Source organism: Macrobrachium nipponense, chromosome 6 (genome assembly GCF_015104395.2).
Source record: "Macrobrachium nipponense isolate FS-2020 chromosome 6, ASM1510439v2, whole genome shotgun sequence".
Lineage (NCBI taxonomy): Eukaryota > Metazoa > Arthropoda > Malacostraca > Decapoda > Palaemonidae > Macrobrachium > Macrobrachium nipponense.
This window is the reverse complement of record NC_061108.1, coordinates 27,173,122-27,197,077: the sequence shown is the minus strand read 5'-3', so window position 1 is coordinate 27,197,077 and position 23,956 is coordinate 27,173,122. Positions and strand designations below refer to the sequence as shown.

The 23,956-nt window shown below is 46.0% G+C and overlaps 1 protein-coding gene across 1 annotated transcript in view; it reads left to right on the top strand.

Annotated features, from left to right (window-relative positions):
• LOC135216470 (tuberin-like) overlaps positions 1 to 23,956 on the top strand; it is a 299,405-nt gene that overhangs the window by 32,749 nt on the left and 242,700 nt on the right. Inside the window, exons 7-10 of the mRNA XM_064251839.1 lie at positions 10,468 to 10,654; positions 17,064 to 17,260; positions 17,462 to 17,530; positions 19,354 to 19,422. Coding sequence (XP_064107909.1) covers positions 10,468 to 10,654; positions 17,064 to 17,260; positions 17,462 to 17,530; positions 19,354 to 19,422 — 522 coding nt within the window. The remainder of the gene's footprint in view (positions 1 to 10,467; positions 10,655 to 17,063; positions 17,261 to 17,461; positions 17,531 to 19,353; positions 19,423 to 23,956) is intronic.

The window sequence follows — 23,956 nt, the reverse complement described above, 5'->3', positions numbered from 1 at the left end:
AAAATTCACCTGTTTGCGGTATTTTTCTATGAGAAATATCTACAAATTCCTGTTTTTTTATCAATATAATTTTGAATGAATGTTTGTTCCGACACGTAATACAAACCCTCGGTCCTTTACATAAGGAATTACTATTCAGTGCCAGCTGGACCGGTCATAAGATTTACTAACAAGGTAGTTCGGCAGTAACTGCTTGTCTGATGGTCGCGAGTCCCGCCCGACTGGAGGTAAACATATCACTGCTTTCGACCGCCGTCAGGTGAAGACGTGTGCTCGCCTCTGCCTGCCTCTGTCATGAGATATTGTAGACAACCTTAAAGCTGCTTACTTCTGCCTTTTTCGTGTGAATACTTGTGTGTATGGAACTGTAAGTACTCTATTCATTATTTTTGTTATTTTTGTGTGGAATTGCATCACTGGATACCATGCAGTCCCACGAAGTGGAGAAGCCCCCTTGCCCCCCATCCAACCGGAGTGTGCGCCCTCGAGTGGGAGGCCGCAAGTGTGGGGCATTCCGGTCCAGTGATGCTGTGGACCCTCATCCATTGTGTACTTGGTGCCGAGGGTGTGAATGTTCTCAGGCCGTACCCTGTGATCATTGTGCCTCCTGGTCGGAGGAGCAGTGGGAGCTGTATGAGAAGAGGAGGAAGCCACGTAAAGTCGCCAAGGTGTCGTCAGAAAGCTCTCCCTCGACACCTCTGGTGACAGACACATCGTCTTCCTTTCTCCTTCCTAGCCAACTCCCGCAGATGGCTCTCTCCCCTTCGGGGGATGTGTCCCGCTCCGCCTCTTCGCTCGATTTGTCAAGCGCAGAGGAAAGAGCGTGACACCCCGACCTGGAGTTGTACTGGGGGTCTTCTGTCCATTCAAGGCGGGATCTTTCCCCCTCTGAGCGAACAGGAAACCCCCCCCCCCATTAACCCGACTGTTGCTTCCCCAGGTGTATCTGCCTTTGCGAGTGGAGATCTTCGGCAGGTGTGGCGATCGCTGAGTCTTCTGGGCACTCTGAGTATCTAGGGGCTGATCCAACACCTAGCTGTGGCCTGTTACTCACGGGGTGGAGAAGAGGACTACCACCACAGTCTCTACACCAGGGTATGCTGCACCTCTGCACCTGGTGTATACACAGCACATCACTACAGTAACCCCTTCGGCCGCAGTACAAGGCCTGCTGCCGTAAGTGCCCCGGAAAGAGATGGTTCCTCCATTGCCTGGGTTTGCTGTCCTCGCCCCACCCCGACTTCGAGTGCCCGAAGAGCTCCCCTCTAAACCATTCTCCGGTAGCTGTTGCTGTGCCTGCTGTTTCCGAACCTGCCTGTGGAAGTGCTGCTGGTCCCGCAGGTCCCTCCAGACAGGTGGAGTTGGGCCGTGTTGCTACCGCAACTGCCCCAGCTCCATCCTGGATGGAGGACCTGTCGGTTGTCCTGAAGAAGCTGGCGAAGTAGTAGTCCAGAAAGAAGAGGAAGGTGTCTTCGTCTTCTCCATCGTTGTCTTCGTTGTCATCTTCTGCCGCCTCTTCCCCTTTGACTTACAAGGCCCCCCAGCCGAGAAAGAAGAAAAAGGTGGCCTCGCCCCCCCCCCCCCCCCCAAGAAGTCTCGCACAGAGACCTCTAAGGGTCAGGTGGGTCTTCCACTGGTCCTCCAGTTCCTCTGGGAATGTGGTCTGTCTCTCCTTCCTCAGGGAAGAAGACGACGGGTACCGTAGGGGTACCGACTACCGCTGGTACCTCTGCTCCCGGCTCCAGAGGTTCTGCCTCCGGACCGGGAACCGTCTCGGCCACTTTCTCGCGAGCGCCACCGAGTGTACGGTCACCTACGGGTGACCGTGCAGCCAAGGTCCAGACCGTTGAGCACTCTCACTGTCAGGACCCAGGCACAGAACGGAAGGCTGGCAAGAGTCGCTCAAGTGACTCGTCAGGCTGGCGATCGCTTTCGTGGTGATCTCCCGGTTCCCAGGGTTGACATGATGGTCCCACCAAACCGTTCACGTGTCGAGGCTGGGAAGAGGTCCCCCGGTCACCCTGGTACCGTGGGGTGTCGAGAGGACAGTGCTTGCTCTCACCGCGTCTGTGGACACTACCAGTCACCCAACCGTCGCTTCCATTGGGACCGTACGGCTTGTATGATTGGTAGCAGCTCTCCTGACACACAAGATCGATGCTACCATCCTCGGTCCAGCGCTTTTTCACACGGAGACCGCTGGTCCAGACCTGCAGCTCAATTGCCACCGCAGGTTGGCGATCGCCTGCAGTCCTCCTAGCCCACCAGCTCTACTGGTAGGCAGGGCAGGAGCGTCATGTCTTCCTCACCTGTCCCTTCAACCTCCTCGGGCTACACTGGGAGGAGCGAGGCGAGCAGGGGTGACCGCGAGGAGTGTGCTCCTTACGGTCCCGACACAAGAGACTACGATCCTGGCTCGGTCCTTGGACCTAGCAGATCGTACGCGCAAGTGGTTGGAGGAGACCATGATGGGTCTGGCGAGGTTCATCCTCCTGAAGGAAGAGTGTCTCGAGAGGTGATTGGGCTGGATGGATTTGACGGTCACATCGCCTCAGGATGCGATCACCCCCGAGATACAGAGGTCCTTTGCAGAGGTCATTGCGCTGATTCGTCAGCACAGTGACCTCGGGGAAGGATCAGTGGTTACTCCCTCTGACCTTCCATTGAGGTTAGAGTCGTTCTTGGGACCCGAAAAGGAACCCAGAGCGACGGTGGGTTTACCCCGGTCCACTTTGGCCGATGATGTGCTGGACCAGGTGAACACTCATCTCCGGACAGGAGGATTCGCTCAGATCCAGCATATCGAACAAGCTGCTTCCCCCTCCTCTGCCTCGCCAGCAGCGTTTCTACGTGCCTTCAGTAGACCCATTGCCGACCAAGCAGGTTGATCCGGAGATAGCTAGGCTAACTCCGGGAGTGCCTCTTCATCGCCTGCTGTCCAAGAACCTCTGGTTCTCAAAGCAAGAGGCATCGGCCCTGGAAGCGACTGCCATGGCAGCTTTCCAGGCCGTCTCCTGGCTGGATCTGTAGTCCCTCACAGTATCCAGAGTCGCAGCCTCCTTGGGAGCTATCATTCCGGAGGAAGACTTGGCATTCGGGAGACTGTGCCAGTCTGGAGGTAGGGCCATCTCCTACCTCACCCATCAGACGGCCAAATTGTGGGCCAACCTGGTCCTGAGACGACGGGACTCAGTCCTGGCTCGGGTAACCAGAGTGGCCAGTTGAGAGGTAACACTGGATCTACGTAACAGACCATTGCTGGGTTCCTCCTCTCTCTTCCCCAGAGAGATGGCGGACACTGTAGTGGAAAAGCAGAGAACTGAGGACAGTGTCCGCCTAGTACACCAGGCAGTCTCAAGCAACTGCAGCCAAGCCTCGAAGCTTGGCTAGCTCCTCCTCCGCTCCCAAGAGGTCAGTAGAGGTCAGTGCGATGAAAGACCCAGCCTTCCTCTTTCACTTCGAGGAGTGAGCGTCAGCCCTCCTCCCAAGCCTCCTTCTCCGTGGGAGACCGGCTAAGCGGAAGGCGAAGAGAGGGAAACACTAGGGACGGTGTTCCCCCTCACCTGCTGCCGGAAGTGGGGGTTGCCTGGCGAGCCATTGGGCAACTTGGCAGCGCTACGGAGCCGAGACCTGGGTAGTGGATGTTGTTCAGGAGGGATATCTACTGCCCTTCAAATCAAGGCCACCCCTCACTTCACTCCCGGTCCACCTTCAGACGTACGTCCCTGGTTCTGCCAGGGATGTAGCATTGAAAGAAGCCAAGAACATGCTGAGCAAACGCGCTGTGGAGATCGTGCGAGATCAGTCACCTGGTTTCTACAGCCGACTTTTCCTGGTGGAGAAGTTTACGGGGGACTGGAGACTGGTGATAGATCTCTCTCTCCCCTGAACCGATTCGTTCACCAAACTTGGTTCACAATGGAAACAGCATGCTCAGTACTCGCTTCCATCAGGGAGAACGATTTCCTGCTTTCAATGGACCTGAATGATGCATATTTTCAAATACCCATCCATCAGTCCTCCAGGAAGTACCTCCGCTTTATCCTCGATGGGACGGTGTACCAATTCAGGGCACTGTTTCGGTTTTTCAATGGCCCCACAGGTGTTCACGCGAGTGTTGTTCACTGGTGTCGGCTTGGTCCCACTTGGTCGGGATATGTCTGATCAGGTATCTCGACGATTGGCTGGTCATGGCGAGCTCCCGCTCGCAGTTGCTACAGGACAGAGATCGACTCCTTGACTTATGCCACGATCTGGGGATCGTGGTAAATGTCGAGAAGTCAGATCTCGAATCCAAGCATAGGATAAAGTACCTGGGCATGCTGATCGATACGGTAGCAGCACGAGTCTTCCCCCCCAGACTTGCGGAACAGCAGGTTCAGGGAGGCAGCCAGACGATTCCTATCACGACAGGAACAGTCAGCCCAGCAATGGCAAGTCGTGATCGGTCACCTGTCGTCACTAGAGAAGTTAGTCCCTCACGGGCATCTTCACCTGCGGTCTCTCCAGTGGAGACTTAAGGAGTGTTGGTCACAGGAACGGGGTCCACAATTCTTCCTGGTTCCTCTCACAGAGGAAGTAAGGGAGGACCTGGCCTGGTGGCTAGATGACAGGAACCTCTTGATAGGTATGCCCCTGCACACTCCCCCTCTGGAGATGCTGCTGTTCTCAGACGCATCGACCGAGGGTTGGGGCGCGCACCTGGAAGAGTTGCTGGTTGCAGGAGTGTGGAACCATCGCGACAGGCACTTTCACATCAACTTCCTGGAACTCAAGGCTGCGTTCCTCGCACTCCAAGAGTTAAGGGAACGACTGATAGAACACTCAGTGGTGTTGATGAGCAACAGCACCACGGTAATGGCATACGTCAACAAACAGGGGGGCCTAGTGTCCCTCCTGTTGCACCAGTTGACGATGCAGGTGCACGTGTGAGCCGTAGCTCACTCAGTAGAGCTGTCAGCCAGATACATTCCAGGCAAGAGGAACGTAGTGGCAGACAAGTTCAGCCGCCAGAATCAGGTGATTGGGACTGAATGGTCTCTACACCCAGACTTGGTTGAAAGGCTCTTCGACCTATGGGGGCATCCAGTAGTGGATCTATTTTGCCACCCAGCGCACCAGAAAACTTCAGGTTTTCTTCTCAGTTGTGCCGGACCCATGGGCAGCTGCAGAGGACGCGTTCCAACATCCATGCGACAACCTTATAGTTTACACCTTTCCCCCGTTCTGCCTGATTCGCAAGGTGATCAGCAGGGTGCTGATCACCAGCAAACTTCGGAGGATTCTGGTGGCACCCACCATTTGATATCTGTACCTGCTGGCTCTTCTCTTGGAGGCACCACGAGAGATTCCCCCATGGTACAACCTGCTGTGCCAACCGCATGTAGAACGGTAATACCAGGCAGTTCATTCCCTGTGTCTTCACGGCTGGCGGTTATCCACCATCTCTTGCGAGCAAGAGGCTTTTCTCTACGAGCAGCAACAGAGATGGCTGGTTACCTCAGACAGTCCTCTGCAGCAGTATACCAGGCAAAGTGGTCCATCTTCTGTGTTTGGTGTCGTAGACAGGGTCTCTCTCCGCTCAGAGCCACTCTTCAGCAGGTAGCGGATTTCCTCGTCTTTCTTCGCTGAGAGAAGCTCCTCTCCATCTATGCAGTTAAAGGCTACAGAGCTGCCCTGGATTTAGTCCTTAAACTGTGAGGAGTCTATATTTCCACCTCCATGGAAATGTCACTCCTAATGGGGAGCTTCGAGAAATCTTGCCCACCCAGGGACCTCGGGCCCTCAGTATGGGATGTGACTCTTGTCCTTATGAGCTTGACTTGCAGAACCTACAAGCCACTACAATAGTTGTCATAGAAGGATCTGACCCTCAAGACCGTCTTTCTGCTGGCCCTGGCATCGGCAAAGAGAGTGGTAGAACTCTACGGTCTTTCCTTCGATGTTAAACACTCGAGGGGATGGGGATCAGTTATGCTCAATTTTGTCCCGGATTTCGTAGCGAACACTCGGAACCCTTCGGTCTCTGACGCCAGGTTCAAGTCCTTTACGGTCCCCTCCGTGGAATACTTCACTGATAATGATGCGGATGAGATGCTGCTTTGTCCTATGAGGGTGCTACAGTGCTATCTGAAGAAAACTCGACACCTCAGGCCCGAGTGTCGATGCCTCTTCGTTAGCACCGGGGTGACCAAGAAAGAAGTCTCCAAGAGCACTGTTTCTTTCTGGCTTTGTGAGGTAATCCGGAAGGCGTACGACTCCGACAGGATTGCGGACACCAGTACCCTTCGTCCAAGAGCCCACGAAGTCAGGGGCATTGGTCCAACCCTTGCATTCTGTAAGAACTTGTCCGGGGCACAGGAACTGAAGGCAGGGGTTTGGGCCAACCAGACCACCTTCACCTCCTTCTACCTTTGGGATATTGCCCACAGGTCCTTGGACACATTTTCCTTGGGACCCATGGTGGCTGCTTAACAAGTTGTGTAGCTTACCCAGCTCCTTTACAGGACAAGGTAGCATCTCATCCTTGTGAGACTGCATGAATGGAGAGTGAATGAGTGTGAGACTGGCTTCTCTTCCTCCTCTTTTTTTCCCTCTCCCTGCGGGCAGATGGTAGCAGTCGTCACCACGCTGGACAGGACGGCGATGCAGGTAAGCTATGTAACCAAGCTCCATTCCCTTTCATTAGGGATAGAAGCGTTTATCCATCCCCTCCCTATCAAGGGGGGAACTCGACACCAGTGAGAGACAAACCCAATACTTTTTATTTGTCTCTTACATAGGACCTAGTTTTTGCTTACTATTCATCAGAGGTATGCTTGCCTGCCTCTTATGAATTGGTCCAGAGGTTTGACCACTGATCTATCAGTGTGCACTCCAATCAGTTGGATAGAGGCTAGATTCCCTCCCTTTGCTCTTACGACCAGGGAGGGAACCCAGGTTGGGCGAACACCAGTCTGTTCATAAGACTCAGATTCCACCCACCAATAAATGAGTCTTCCTTATGTAAAGGACCGGGGGTGTGTGTTACGTGTCAGAACAAATCACTATTTTTGGAAGTGAATTGTATTTTTCCTAACTATACAAACCCGAGGTCCTTTACACAGTCCCACCTCATGCCACCCCTCACTCTGTTCCTGGGCCTAAAGCAAAGTGATACCTTTACCTCCAGTCGGGCGGGACTCCCGACCATCAGACAAGCAGTTACTGCCGAACTATCGTGTTAGTAAATCTTATGACCAATCCAGCTGGCGCCGAATAGTAATTCCTTATGTAAAGGACCTCAGGTTTGTATAGTTAGGAAAAATACAATTTACTTCTAAATATTGTGATTTTGTTAAAACCAATTAAAAAAACCAGTTATAAAAATTTTTAGTTTGGTCTTTGTGAGTTTTAACTAACAAAATAGGCAGTTTTAAGCATTTTTATAGGGTTTCAACTTTTCACGGGTTCTAGCTTTTTGGGGAACACTGTATAGGCATAATGACTAGCTCACACTCATCTACAACTTGATATGAAAATTTGATGATAGAATTTGTTTTCTCAAATCATGCATGTTGTGACTGTGTGAATTTCAAATGATTTTGTTTCAGGAGCTCAGGATATAAAATATTGAAGCACTTGTATATGATGAAGGTGTCAGATGTATTGAGAATTATGTTACACTAAAAGTAAGAAGCAAATTTATCTCTGTTTTCAGAACTTCAATATTCTTATGTTTGATCTGTTAGAGACACTTGAACTAAAAAGCACACATTATATTCCGACTTGTTCAGAATAAACATAGCATTGCAAATCATTACATGATCGTATAGCCTAAACGATTTGAAATGTACTAACCAAATCCTATCCAGAGTTTTATGCTACAACACCAAGATTACTTTAACTATATTATTCTAACTCACAGTCAAAACCATATGGTGTTGTGTTTATTATCCAAAAAATAGATAGTACAATCTTATATTATTTCACTTGACATAGTCAGTATCCTTAGCCTGAATTGTTATTGAGATTGGCATGAGCACAATCTTCACTTCGTAAACCACATTTAAAGAACACTCCAAGAAATTCTCCTTATCCTACAGTGTGCATACAGCATACCTTACCAAAGGAAATCTCCCTAAAATGGCTTTAAAGGAAAGGGAATACTTAAGTGAATCTGAAGGTACCAACAACTATGGCTGAATCTTCTGAGTCATTCCCAAGTACAACTACACTGCGTCAAACTGTGACAAGACTGACTGACTGACCGTCATTGACCAACAGCAAACGTTTGACTAACAACTGAACCAACAAACAACTGACGACCAATACTTGAGCATTATTGCATATATACTTACAATCTAACACACTAAACAACCAAACAACACTTTTCACAGCTAAAAACATAGAACAAAACATAATATCTTTCTTCCACATATATACTACACACTTTCACTTTTAAGTAAATAAAGAGAAAACACAAAACTACATCACAACTTGCAGAAAGTACACTCTCTCTTGTTGAAGTTTCATCACATTAAACCATAAAACCCAAATAACAAAATGAAAAATTGATTACATGCTAGGTTAGTGAGTTGACATAACTTCATTGTTAATATACTAAGCACCTGTTTTATCTGTTTCAGATGCCAAATATATTGCTCATTAAAGACAAATAAAGTCCAGTCCACAAGGAAGGACTTAGAAATGCACTGGAATTTTCAGTTCCATCAGCTGCATTGTGCTATCTTTACATTCCCTCCCTATTATCTCTTCTTGCCCAGCTGTCCAACTACAGTGGTACCTCGAGATACGAAAGGCTCAACTTACGAAAAACTCAAGATACGAAAGCTGACACGAAAAATTTTAGTGCTCTACATACGAAAAGTTTTCAAGATACGAAAGGTTTCTGAAAGTCCGAGATTTGCCCGATAACAATTTTGAAACTCGCGCCGCCATCTTAGTTCTAGTAGACTCTCCACCATCCTCCTGCTCTCCCATTGGTTCCTGATGCTAGCCAAGCCAGGAGATCCTTCTCTCCTATTGGACAGCATCCCTCCCATCATGCATCTTACTTGGTGGCGTGCCTTCACTCGGCCACTTCGCACCCGAAGCTTTATCCTACGCATGCGGCATTTGTTCGGTCCATCGATTTCGTTTAGTATCGTAAGTTCGTTAGTGATTTCGTTGTGCTACTTTATCGTGTTGTGAGAACCTAATTAGTATACGTACTACATACGTAACTTAATTATGTACAGTACATATTAGTCATGGGTCCCAAGAAAGTTGCTGAAGTTCACAGAAAGAAGAGAATGCTTTCTATGGAGACCAAAATGGAGATAATAAAAAAGTATGAAGCTGGCTTGCGGTTGAGTGTGATCGCTAAGGAATACGGCTGAAATCCGTCAACAATAGGCACCATCCTTAAAGCAGAAGGAAGCCATCAAAGCAGCTACACCTTCCAAGGGCGTGACTATTTTGTCCAACAAGAGGAGCCATGTGCATAATGAAATGGAAAGGCTGCTTCTTGTATGGATCGAGGACAAAGAAATCGATGGCGATACGATAACCGAGAGGGCAATCGGCCAGAAGGCCAGCGCTATTTTCGGCGATTTGATTGCCCAAGCCGAAGACGACGTCGGAGAGGGGACATCAACGGCAACCCCAGAGTTCAAGGCTTCTCATGGGTGGTTCGAAAAATTCCGTAAACGGACTGGCATCCATTCATTGGTGAAGAAATTGAAATTATGTAAAGTATAAAAAAGTAAAAAGAAATGTAAAAATAAAAAAAAGACAAAATAAATTTTATTTTAAGTTTTTTGTAAAGTTAAGCGTTACAGTTTTGTTAATGTGTTTTGTAAAGTTTAGTTTGTTTTTCTGACATTTTTTTATGTGTTTCGTAAAGTTAAGTGTACGTATCTGCCGTTTGTCCTCCTCCTCCTCTGCCGCCACTTTCGGAGATAGCCTCACTCGAAAGGTAAGCTTCCACATTTTACGTTACAGTAATAATATTTCTTGTACACTAATATACACTTTATTTACAGGTTTTGCATTTTTATTATTAAGTTACATATTGAATGGTCCAAATTGTTGTAGTATTTCATTGTTTATAGGTCAATTTAGCTTTATTATGAAATTTACTGGGGTGTTTTTGGAGGGCTTGGAATGGATTAGCCATTTTACATGTAAAAGGTGGTCCAAGATACGAAAACCTCATAATACGAAAGGCGCCTTGGAACGATTAATTTCGTATCTCGAGGTACTACTGTACTTTGAGAAATTTGCTTTGTACTGATAACCTCTCAGTATGCAAATCTCTTAGATACTCATTACTGAAGTCTTATAAATTTGATTCAAAGGTGAGATTCGTCATGATAATAATTATTTATCACAGTAATTATTTAACAGAGTTCATTGTGTGTCACTTATTTACTAACTCATAATGAAAATACTGTTTGGTAAAAGATGTCTTTTCTATAATTTCAGGTCATCAAATGCTTAGAGTTAGGAGTTCTAAGTCGCTGTGCTGGACCACTGTGTGTTAGTGCTCTTACTCTGTGTGTGCTAGAGATGAGAGATTCTATGATCAAGCTGCTGCGGGAGGTTATGTTGAATCTTTCCAAAATTACTGCAACTGTCCAAAATGCTCAACCTATTTTAGAGTTTTTGTCCAGTAAGTTTAAAAAAAAAATTTCTAATGAGAGTTAAATATTGTATTTGTTCCGATACGTATACAAACCCTCGGTCCTTTAACAGTAGGAAGGTACTTAGCAGCAGCTGGACTGGTTGTAAGCTTCGAACAAGGGGGTTCGGTAATTAACTACTTGTGTGGCAGTTGGCGGTCAGCTCGACTGCGAGGAGAGGAGTCACTTTGCTTTCGGCCGCGCTGGTGGATAGACGTGTTGCTCACCTCTCTGCCCGCTGTATATGTCATATGCTTGGTTTTCTTCATATCATGAAGATTTTTTCTCTTTCTCTTACTAGTGTGCATGTGCAAAGTTAACGTAAGTACAGTGTTTTTTTGTATTATTCATACTATCGTGAATTGTGATTTATTATGGATTTCCGAGAGCCAGAGAGATCTCCTGGCCCCCCTGTCAGTCGCAGATTCTGCCCTGGTGTGGAGGGCCGTAAGTGTGGGGTCTTTCGGTCCTCTGTCGAGGTAGATCATCATGAATTATGCACTCGGTGCTGAAGGTGAGAATGCTCTCGCACCGAACCATGTGATGTGTGTATTGTTTGGTCGGAGGAGCAGTGTTAGTGCTATGGAGGGAGGAAGAAGCCGTGTAAGCCGGCCAGGGAGTCATCGAAGGGATCTCCTGTTACTCCTTTGGTTACGGACACGTCTTCTTTCTTAGCTCCATCTCAGTTCCCTCGTATGGTTCCTTTCCCTTCGGGGGGGATTTCTCGCTCCTTCTCTCTCGATGAGTCGAATGTAGAGGAGGGGGCTAGGTATCCCGACGTGCAGTTGTATTCGGGGTCATCCGTTTGCTCGGGGGTGGGAACTGGCCCACTCCAAGCGAAGGGGAAACCTCTCCCCCCCTTACTAACCTGACTACCCTTTCTTCCTCAGATTTGCCTGCCACGGGGGACGATCTCGGCCGGGTCTGGTACTCGATGGGGCTCCAGGGGACACAGTGTGTTCAAGGGTATCCACGCCTGGCTACGCTGCTCCGCCACTCCGCCTCACCTGGCCTACACCCAGCACGTTGCCATGGTGACCCCGACAGCTGCTGTTCAGGCACCACTGCCGTATGTTAAGAGGTTCACTGTGACGCCACCGCCTGGTTTTGCCACTCTTGCTACTGCCCCTGACTGCCGGTGTCCCAAGAGCTCGCCGTTAGACCTGCCTGCACTACAGAGGATGCCGCTGGTTCCTGCCCCGCCTCCTGTTCCTGTGATCGCTGCCGCTCCAGTACCAGTTCTTGCCGCTGTTGTTCCTGCCCGTGGTGTTGCTGCACCCACCCCATGTCCTTCCGGACAGGTGTAGCCAGGCCCTGTTGCTTCGGCAACTGCCCCGGCTCCGTTTTCATCTCCGCAGGACGCGGTCACTCCCGAGATCCAGAGGTCATTCGCTGAGGTTATTGCGCTGATTCGTCAGCACAACGACCTCGGGGAAGTATCGCCGCTCCCACTTTCCAAGCCTACATCGGGTTTGGAGTCGTTCTGGGGCCCAAAAAGGAACCCAGGGCGACGATGGGTCTACCGCGATCAGCCTTGGCCGACAGTGTGCTGAGCCAGGGGGACGCTCTCGTCTCTGGACAGGAGGGTTCGCTTCGGTCCGGCAGGTCGTCCAAGCTCCTTCCCCCACTTCTACCACGACAGAGGCATTTTTACGTGCCATCAGAGGACCCTCTTCCACCCAAACAGGTTAACCCGGAGCTAGCTAGGCTAACTCCGGGGGTGTCTCTGCAACAGCTCCTGTCGGAGAACCTCTGGTTCTTGCAGAGGCACTTGCTTTGGAATCTACCACCATGGCAGCATTCCAAGCAGTCTCCTGGATAGACCTGTGGTCCCTCACAGTGTCTAAAGCCACGGCCTCCTCCGGAGACATCACTCCTGAAGGAGACCCGTCTTTCGTGAGTCTGTGCCAGTCTGGAGGTAGGGCTATCTCCTACCTGGCCCACCAGACGGCTAACCTGTGGGCCAACCTGGTTCTGAGACGTAGGGACGCTGTCCTCACTTGAGTAACCAGGGCGGCTGGGTGAGAGGCGGCCTTGGGTCTTTGGAACGGACCGGTGCGGAGTTCCTCCTCTCTCTTCCCCAGAGAGATGGTAGACGCTGCGGTGGAACAACAGCGCACTGATGAAAGTGACCATTTAGTCCACCAGGCAGTCTTGAAGGTGGCTGGGCAACCTTGAACGACTGAGGCTAAGCCCAAGAGTTTAGCTAGCGCTTCCTCTGCGGCTAAGACAATTGCTTTGTCGAAACCGAGAGGAAATACTCTGCCTTCGTCGAATGTAAGGAGCAAATGCAACCAGCCTTTTCCCCCTCACCTGCTGCCGTAAGTGGGCGGGTGCCTGGAGAGCCATTGGGCAACGTGGCAGCGCTATACGAAGCAGAGACCTGGATAGTGAACGTCCTTCGGGAGGGATATTTACTACCCTTTGAGTCTCGGCCACCCCTCATCTCCAACCCGGTCCATCTACAGACGTACGTTCCTGGTTTGGCCAAGGACGTGGCGCTTTGGCAGGAAGTAGAAGCCATGCTGAGCAAACTAGTTGTGGAGATTGTAAGGGATCAGTCGCCGGACTTCTACAGTCAACTTTTCCTGGTGGAAAAGTCCTGGGGGGCTGGCGCCCATTGATAGATCTCTCTCTCTTGAACCGATTTGTACGCCACTCGGTTCACGATGGAAACAGCACGGTCAGTGCTCGATTCCATTAGGGAGAATGACTTCAATGCTTTCTGTGGATCTGAAGGACACATATTTCCAGATACCCATCCATCAATCCTCCAGGAAGTACCTCTGCTTCATCCTTGACGGGACGGTGTACCAGTTCAGGGCACTTTGTTTTGGTCTCTCTACCGCCCCACAGGTGTTCACGCGAGTGTTCACGCTGGTGAACACTCGCGTAGGGTTAGTCCTGGTGAGCTCCCGCTCGCAGTTGCTGCAGAACAGAGATCGACTCCTCGAATTCTGCCACGATCTAGGGATTGTAGTGAATTACAAGAAGTCAGATCTCGAGCCCAAGCAGAGGATGAAGTACCTGGGCATGCTGATCGATACGGTAGCAGGGAGAGTCTTCCCCGCAGACTCGCGGATCAGCAGGTTCAGGGAGGCAGCAGGACGGTTCCTGTCCCTACAGGAGCAGCCAGCTCAGCAGTGGCAGGTCGTGATTGGTCACCTGTCGTCTCTGGAGAAATTAGTCCCTCACAGGCATCTTCACCTGCGGTCTCTTCAATGGAGACTAAAGGAGTGTTAGTCATAGACAAGAGACCCACCTTTCTTTCCCATGTCTCATGGAGGAGGTGAGGCAGGACCTAGCCTGGTGGCTGGACGACGGGAACCTCGTAAGAGGAGTGCCTCTTTGCACCTCCCCCCCGGAGATGTTGCTGTTTTCAGACGCATCAACCGAGGGATGGGGCAGACACCTGGAGGAGTTGCTGGCTGTGGGTGTGTGGAATCATCATGACAAGCTCCTTCACATCAACGTCCTGGAGTTCAAGGCAGCATTTCTTGCTGTCCAAGAGTTTCAAGATTGTCTGGTGACACACTCAGTGGTGTTGATGAGCGACACCACCACTATAGTGGCATACGTCAACAAACGGGGGGCCTAGTGTCCTAGTGTCCTTCCCGTTGCATCAGTTGATGTTGCAGGTGCACGAATGGGCCATGGCACACTCTGTAGAGCTGTCAGCCCGCTACATTCCAGGCAAGAGGAATGTGGTAGCAGACAAGCTCAGCCGTTAGGATCAGGTGATAGGAACCGAGTGGTGTCTCTACCCAGACATGGCGGAAAGGCTCTTCAACCTGTGGGGGCGTCCAGCCGTAGATCTGTTCGCCACCCGGCACAACAGAAAACTCTAGGATTTCTACTCAGTTGTACCGGATCCATGGGCAGCTGCAGAGGACGCTCTTCAACACCCGTGGGACAACCTCTTCGTGTATGCCTTTCCCTCGTTCTGTCTGACTTGCAAGGTGATCAGCAGGGTGCTGGTCACCCCGAATCTTCGGATGATTCTGGTGGCACCCAAATGGCCTCGGGCCTTTTGGTACCCAGACTTGCTGGCTCTGCTCGCCGAAGCACCGAGAGAGATACCCCCTCTGGCACAGCCTCCTGTCCCAGCCACACGTAGAACGGTACCACCGGTCGGTTTGGTCCCTGTCTCTTCACAGCTGGCTGTTATCCACCATCTCTTGCGAGCAAGAGGCTGTTCTTGCCGAGCAGCAACAGAGATGGCTGGGTACCTCAGACAGTCCTCTGCAGCTGTATACCAGGGAAAGTGGTCTGTCTTCTATGGTTGGTGTTGTGGACGGGGTCTCTCACCTCTCAGAGCCACTCTTCAGCATGTAGCGGATTTTCTCGTTTTCCTTCGCCGAGAGAAGCTCCTCTCCGTCTCCGCAGTTAAAGGATACAGAGCCGCCCTGGCCCTAGTCCTTAAACTGCGAGGAGTGGATATCTCCTCCTTCGAGATCTCCCTCCTTATGAAGAGCTTTGAGAGGTCTTGCCCACCCAGGGAACTCAGGCCCCTGGGGTGGGATGTGACTCTCGTCTTTAGGAGTTTGACTCGAAGACCCTTCGAGCCACTCCGAGAGTAGTTAGACAGGGATCTGACCCTCAAGACCCTCTTCCTGCTGGCCCTGGCATAGGCAAAGAGAGTAGGGGAACTTCATGGTCTTTCCTTTGACGTTAAGCATTCCAGGGGATGGGGATCCATGACGTTCGATTTCGTCCCGAACTTCGTAGCGAAGACTCAGAATGCTTCGGGTGACGACCAATTCGAATCTTCACGATCCCCTCCCTGAAGGACTTCACTAATAATGATGCAGATGAGATGCTGCTTTGTCCTGTGAGGGTGCTACGGCACTATCTGAAGAGAACTCGACACCTCAGGCCTGATTGTCAACGCCTCTTCGTCAGCACCGGGGTTACCAAGAAAGAGGTTTCCAAGAACACACCTTCTTTCTGGCTGCGTGAGGTGATCAGGAGGGCGTATGATGCGGATGATCGTGACGATACCCGTACCCTTCGTCTGAGAGCTCACGAAGTCAGAGGTATTGGTCCAACCCTTGTGTTCCGCAAGAACTTCTCCTTGGCGCAGGTTCTGAAGGTAGGGGTTTTCAGCCAACCAAATCACCTTACTTCCTTCTACCTTCGGGATATTACCCACTGGTCCTTGGACACCTTTTCCTTGGGACCCGTGGTGGCTGCTCAACAAGTTGTGTAGCTTGCCCAGCACCCAAGCAGACAGAACAGCATCGCATCCTTGTGTGACTGCATGAATGGACAAGTGAAATTGTGTGACTGGCTTCTCCTACTCCTTCTTTCTTCCTCCTCTAACTGTGGGCAGAGGGCTGCGATCATCACTACGCTGAACAGGAAGCAGATACAGGTAAGCTACACGACCGAGCTCCATCCTATTCCATTCAGTAGGGATAGGAGTGTTTATCCACAACTTCCCTACAAGGGGGGGAGTGGAAGCCAACAAGTGACAAACCCATGACTTCATCTTGGCTCTTGAAGGAGGAACTAGTTCTTGTTTATTTGCTATTTATAAGAGGTCGTATATCTCCCTCTTATAAATTTGGTCCAGAGGTCTGGCCACTGATCCTGCACCTGCGGTGCACACCCCGACTAGCTGGGCAGAGGCTAGGATCCCTCCCTTTGCTCTTACAACCAGGGAGGGAACCAAGGTCGGACGAACACCAGTCTGTTCATAAGACTCAGATTCCACCCACCAATAAGTGAGTCTTCCTATTGTTAAAGGACTGAGGGTTTGTATACGTATTGGAACAAATAACAATTTGTCAAAAATTGTATTTTTCCTAACTATACAAACCTGAGGTCCTTTACACATAGTCCCACCTCATGCCACCCCTCACTCTGCATTTTCTGGGCCTAAAGCAAAGTGGCTCCTCTCCTCACAGTCGAGCTGACCGCCAACTGCCGGACAAGTAGTTAACTACTGAACCCCCTTGTTCGAAGCTTACGACCGGTTCAGCTGCCGCTAAGTACCTTCCTATTGTTAAAGGACCTCAGGTTTGTATAGTTAGGAAAAATACAATTTTCGACATTGTTATATTGCTTGGCAGTGATAGGAAATAAATACAAGAGTTAATTCCACCACTGATTTCAGCAGTAAAATTGAGTTTTTGTGACTGTATAGATGAATTATTGTTGTATTTGAAGACTTCAGTGTAAAATCTGGATATGTTCTTAATAAAAATCTGAATATGTTCATAATAATCTAATTGGAAGAAGGAATTTTGTACTTGAAATAGTTATCTTGCTTAGTTGAGTTTATTATGAAATTCTATACAGTTTTGCTGTATGCATTAGGATGGTTGAACAAATTATCTTGCCAGCATTTTATGAAATTAGTATTTGTCTATTTGATGCCAAAATATTTTTTTGCAGCTTTACTCCACTTACCAAAGGTGTATGCTAGCTTTGTGTCAGACCAGTACATGTCTATCTTTGCTATTGCCATTCCCTACACAAACCCATTCAAGTTTAACCATTACATTGTATCGCTGGCATACCATGTGATTGCCATGTGGTTTTTGAAGTGTCGCCTGCCTTTCAGAAGACACTTTGTTCCTTTCATTTCTAAGGTAAGTAAGGAGCTTTGTTTATTATTCACATGAAGTGAGATATGGAAATATTTGTAATTTTTGTAAACAAAAACAGCATGTGTTTGAAATTTTTAACTATTTTAAGGCTGGTTTACTTATTTAGAATTTTAATTATGTACTGGGTCTTGGTATGTTTGTGCAGTATATTTATTTGTTTTTTTTTATTTTTGTACTTATCAGAATCTGAATATGATACTAGCCAATGAGGAGGCAGCAACTAGGAGGCGTAGTGCAAGTGCTAGTGAACAGGTAAATAAAGAATTTTAGAGTATAATTTCAACAGTTATTTGACCATTAACACTTCAGCCATATTGAATGAAATGCTTATCATATAGTACATGATTATTCACATAGCCTTATTTAACATTTAATTTATTACCTAAATATATTACTCATTAAAGTACATAGCCTTATTGAACCTTTAATTTATTGCATAAATATATTACTCATTAAAGTACATATATACTGTACAGTGTCTCCTTACGTTGAAAGTTCATCAACATGAATATTACCCACGTAAAAGTGAATTAGGTAAAAAAATATACTCCCAGTTTATTTATGCACATGCTGGTAGGTGTATGCGGTATAGTTACATATAGGCAAGTTGAATATTTGTAGTAATTCTACTCAATGTTTTTTCTTTATTCCAAAGAGAGAAAGAGGTGATTTTTACTATTATTATGCAATAGTTTTATGGGACATCAGTCAGATTGCTAACCCTTCATAGGGTTCTGGAGGAGTTTAAAAATAAGAATAAGGTAACGATGTTAAACAGGTAAGGTAGATGTAACTGAGGCTGAAAGGATGCTGCAGATACCACAGATAACCTTTAGTATTGTCTAGTACATACCCGTGTAGGATGGATTTAGTAAGGGGGAGAGACACATATATACTAGATGTAAAGTGATGTTTTGTTTGGCTCAAATATCAAGCCCAGTCTTTTTGCCTAACTGATGTGCAATATGTATATTCATCCGTGATAATGTGTGTAGTTTTGTCTCGTCTGAATTCCATAATGTACAATTGGTTCTCTTTATATCATTGTGGATCATTATTTATCACTTACCTGTATGTTTGTTTGACTAGCAATATGAGAATCAGGAATCTGAACCAGTAATGTGGTTAGGCCACCCATTAGTAATAATGTTGTGTACTCTTCTATTTGTCTATTCAGTTAAAAAAAATACAATTTTGTGTAGCATCCAGTGAAGCTTTTCTTCTTTTCATTAGATAACTTGAGAATTTTAATTTTATATGTATTCTGCTGATTCAAGAATCCTTAGCACAACATAAATCATCAGTTTTTAATTTTTCTGAAGGTTGTGGTGTTGGTTGTGCTAAGGGGTATTAACAGAATTTGTGGTTTTGCACAGAGTTATTAATATTGAATAAATGAAAAATAAATCCCTCAAGATTTCAAATATTTTATTGGGAGGAGTGTTTATTGTAAACATTTATAATTTCTCCTGTGGTAATTCATAATTAGTGGGAAGAATATTAAAAGATGTCTTGATAAACCTTAAACCACATTAGCAAAGATTCTCTCTCACACACAAATACACACACCCAGTTCTCGGGTGTGTAAAGTAATCAAGGTAAAAAATGGAATGTTTAAGATTTTATTTTATTTTTAAAATCAGCAATTATATTTTCCTTTATTACAAAGCAGGGCAAATGTTTCCATTTCAAGCATTTGTTTTGATTAGTTATAAAATAAACACTAAATATATTCTTGGGTATAGCTGCTTTCCATATTAGTTCTTGAGAAATATTTCCTTTCCCCAAAGAAGTCACCAATTAAGATGGTAATTTTGAACCGTCACCTAATCATTCAGACAAGTGTATTTTAAATCACACACTAATAGTGTTGCTATACTCCATACACAATGGTGCGAGCTTTGGGACATCTTATAGTCTTAAATGGTTAATAGAAAAAAAATTTGTTAAAAGTAAAATATTTTTTAAGTGCAATAGAATAGGTAAGTGATACTAGTTTCAAAGAATTTTAATCCAGCAGGTTAATTTTATGTGCTTTCAAAGGAAGTAATTTTTTTGTCACTAAAAATTTACAGGCTATACTCCTTGCCAGAGCAAGAATGACTCGGTCAATGTCATTTTCCCACAAACGGCTTGAGGAAATGGTAAAGAAAGAAAGGCATATTCTCTCCATAGTTGTGCACTGTATTGGTTGATTTGTGAATTATATCTATTGGTATTAAAGTTCCTGAGTTAATGATCATAATGTTTGCATTCATCAGATTCATTTTATTCTGGAAATAGATTGAATTGTATTCTGTAATGTTACATACAATTCAGTCAAGTTACTAGAAGTTTTGTATCACAAAGCATATAAATAATTTTTTTACCCAAATATCTCTCTCTCTCTCTCTCTCTCTCTCTCTCTCTCTCTCTCTCTCTCTCTCTCTCTCTCTCTCTCTCTCTCTCTCTACTTATTACAAGTCATTTATCTAGAACTGAATGTTGCAAATTTCATTAACTTTATTTTCTGGATGAGGGAACTTCTTTGTTCCTTAAATTAATTTTGGAAGTAAATCACATTTTACGTTATTTGTCTGTGATACAACCATGATCATCCTGCTGAAAGTCACTTTTGGTTCCTTCAGTCTATCAGCAGGATAATATTAAAATGTCTTTCTTTTTTATCTGTCCATTTTAGCAGCTTCATAGTTTAAGGTCTTACACTCCCTGGCTGTGACTCATTCATGCAAGACATAAGGATTAACAAAGATTTGACTTAAGCACTAACTATTTTCTTGAAGTTTATTTTGAATGATGATTAGCTGCAGTATTTCTTGATGGCTAAAATTACAGATACAGGAGGAGATTGTCAGTAACCTTAACTTGTAAGTCACTTAGCTAGTCTGGGAATAATTACAAGGATTACTGTGGAAGAGGGAATGGAGAAGGAAGAATATGCTCCAATGAACTCTAGATGAAAAGAAAATTACCATTGGATATCGGGACATTATAGGAAACAATGTTCTAAAAAACTTAATGTATGATTTCTACGGGGCTAAGGTATACATATAGTGATTACTATCACATGTCTCATATAGGTTCTTACCTTGTATCCCCACACTGAAGCAATACTTGAAGTTTCATTGCAGCATAACTGCCCCACCTTAAACTGGCAATCTTAGGAGAGTAGACATTATTTGTAGGATAGTAGGCATGCCTGTGGTCTTTGCAAACTACATTACATACAATAATTGTTATCAGTTTATACAGCCAAACCCAGTAGTGATAGAGATCAGTGCAGTAACATTAAATGGTGAGATATGATTGAGAATTGCCCAAAAGACTGTGTGAGAAATACAGTTGCAAGTTAGGAAACAGGTTCATTTACTGATAACAGATTCTTCCAAAGTAAAAAAGAAAAAAAAAAAGAAACTGAATATTTTAGTAATCAGATATTAAGGTTTTTTACTTGGCAGAGGAATGCGTTGTAATGAGAATTATTTCAAGCTAAGCATTGCTACTTTACTGGAATTTACTCAATCATATTTTTAGGAATAATAAAAAATATTCTGCATAATTATTTTATAGACTGGTAACTACTTCTGTAGATGGAATTGCCTTGTACAGTATGAGATAGTGAATTAAGTACCTGTCATTACCTGTTTTAGGAAGAATTTAGAAAAGAAACGAGACAGGTTGAGCTGGACATCATTTGTATGCAGAAATAGTGACCATAAATGTCATTATTTGCAGAAATATGCTTGCACTGTACAGTATGCTGATAAATGTAGGTATAATATCAATAAAAGTACTAAACAATATTTTACCCAGTTAAAATAAGGCAGTTAACAAGGATAAAATACACTTGTAGTAGACTTTCCCTAACAAAGTACTCCATATCAAGAAAGTGAGGTAATACAATAAAAATTACATTGTTAGTTTGTTTTAATAGGAAAATGTGATTAGTACTTGAAATTAAATTTATGCACATTGACTCAGGAATTTTAATTGGTGCTTGTATGAGAATGGGTTTAAGTGACACTTAGACTTCCTTCTAGTCCTGATTTATCTGGATTGGTATTTTAGAAACAGAAATATTTTTTTAAAGTATGATACTTCTATTATTATTATTCAGTAAATATGTATTGTCCATTATCATTCATTCATATAAAGCCTTTTTGATGTTTGGTTTTACATTATACTTGTTTTGAACTTAACTGCCAGCTACTACTCTTAAATGGTGCATATCGGGTAATATTCACTTTTTTTTTCTTCCTATGAAGCATTTTCAGGCCTGTTTGACCAGCTGTTCTCATGATATATGAATACTTTTATCTTGATTTTGATGAGTATAAGTTCAAGATTTCAGCAAAGGATGCCTCAAAATAACTGTTTTGAAGGCATAGGTTGTTTATAATTTAGGAACTGTAATCACATCTTGAGTAAGATGTAGAAAACTGATGTTTTGCTGAGCGTTGGTTGTCCTAAGGATGATGTGTAGCATTTAGATCCAGAAATGTAAGCGGAAGAAATCTTTTAAAACAGGATAGAACTTGAGATCTGAAATCTCGGTTGTCTGTCAGCCTGACATAGGAGCACCTGAAGAAATTAGCATCTGGGGAATAGGACCCTGGCATGCAGGCTACTCACAGGTACACGTTCTCTCATTGTTGCTTACCAAGTGAAGATATGAGGCTCAGCCCATTTATGCATTGAAGAATACTTCCCTTTCTTTGCCCTTGAAATATTTAAAATTGCTTTTTAATTTGGTGAAGTATGATTTTACTTCAGTTCAGGATTCTGAGCTATTTGGCAAGATTAAATCATGTGCATTCTGTGTTTTAAAGTTTTTGAAGGTTGCTACTATTTCAGTTGTCACTTGTGTCTTGGACTTAGGTTAGCATAGCTCCTTTTGGGTAGCAGTGCCAGATGTGTTACAACTGTATTGCCCCTGGGCCTCTAACTTTTTCATACCTTCTTTCTTGTGTGCTAGTTGGGAAGCTTACTTCTATTTTATATAACATAATAGTTTTGTAAAAGTAACTTACCCAATAGTTACATAGCTAAGAGCTTCCTACCTACGGCAGCTTAATATTTGCAAATTCGCTGCAGTGCTAGTTTCGTTTCAGGTATGGTTACAATGCCCCGCCCACTACTGGGGCTGAGAGAGAGAACAACCTGGCAGAGAGCTTTAATTTATTTTCTGCCTGTTTCCGGTCAGCATCGGTGGTTTAAGACAGCCTGCTTCAGCGTCTTTTATCAATAAATTTGGGGTTCTTGGTGAAGTAATCAATTTTTTTTTGCAATAGCGTATTCATTTCAATATGTATGACTCTAGCAAAATGAGTGTTAGGTTTTGTGTAGATGGATGCAAAACTAGATCAGTTAAATCTTGTCGATCCACATCTAGTTAAATCTTGTTTAGCTAAATCTTGTTATGATCCACTTAACAGATGTAGTAAATGTAGGGGTTAAAAGTGTAAGGATGAGATAACTTGTACTTAATGTTGCGAATGGGATGACAAGCAATAGAAGAATTTTAGGTCCCATCAGAACAAAATTCCTGCTCCTGTGTCACTAACTCCTATTCCAGGTTCTCATGCTCCCAATCTCAACACCATTGCTCATCCATCAGTCCACCAGGCAGTACCTCCCCTTTATCTTGACGGGACGGTGTACCAGTTCAGGGCACTTTGTTTCGGTCTGTCAACCGCCCCACAGATGTTCACATGAGTGTTCACTTTGGTGGCAGCTTGGCCCCATTCGGTCGGGATACGTCTGATGAGGTATCTTGATGATTGGCTAGTCCTGGCAAGCTCCCGCTCGCAGTTGCTGCAGGACAGAGATCGACTCCTCGACTTATGCGGCGATCTGGCGATCATGGTGAATGTCGAGAAGTCAGATCTCGAGCCCAAGCAGAGGATAAAGTACCTGGGCATGCTGATCGACACGGTAGCAACACAAGTCTTCCCTGCAGACTCGCGGATCAGCAGGTTCAGGTAGGTAGCCAGACGGTTCCTGTCTCGACGGAAACAGTCAGCTCAGCAGTGGCAAGTCGTGATCGGTCACCTGTCGTCACTGGAGAAGTTAGACCCTCACAGGCGTCTTTACCTGCGGTCTCTTCAGGGGAGACTAAAGGAGTGCTGGTCATAGGCACGGGATCCACAATCCTTCCTGGTTCCTCTCACGGCGGAAGTAAGGGAGGACCTGGCTTGGTGGCTAGACGACAGGAACCTCTTAATAGGAGTGCCCCTGCACACTCCCCCTCTGGAGATGCTGCTGTTCTCAGACGCATCAACTGAGGGTTGGGGCGCACACCTGGAAGGGTTGCTGGTTGCAGAAGTGTGGAACCATCACGACAGGCACTATCACATCAACTTCCTGGAACTCAAGGCTGCGTTCCTCGCACTCCAAGAGTTAAGGGAATGACTGATGGGACACTCAGTGGTGTTGATGAGCGACAACACCACGGTAGTGGCATACGTCAACAAATGGGGGCCTAGTGTCCCTCCTGTTGCATCAGTTGACGATGCAGGTGCACGTGTGAACCGTAGCTCACTCAGTAGAGCTGTCCGCCAGATACATTACAGGCAAGAGGAACGTAGTGGCAGACAAGCTCAACCTCCAGAATCAGGTGATAGGAACCGAGTGGTCCCTTCATCCAGACGTGGCGGAAAGGCTCTTCAACCTGTGGGG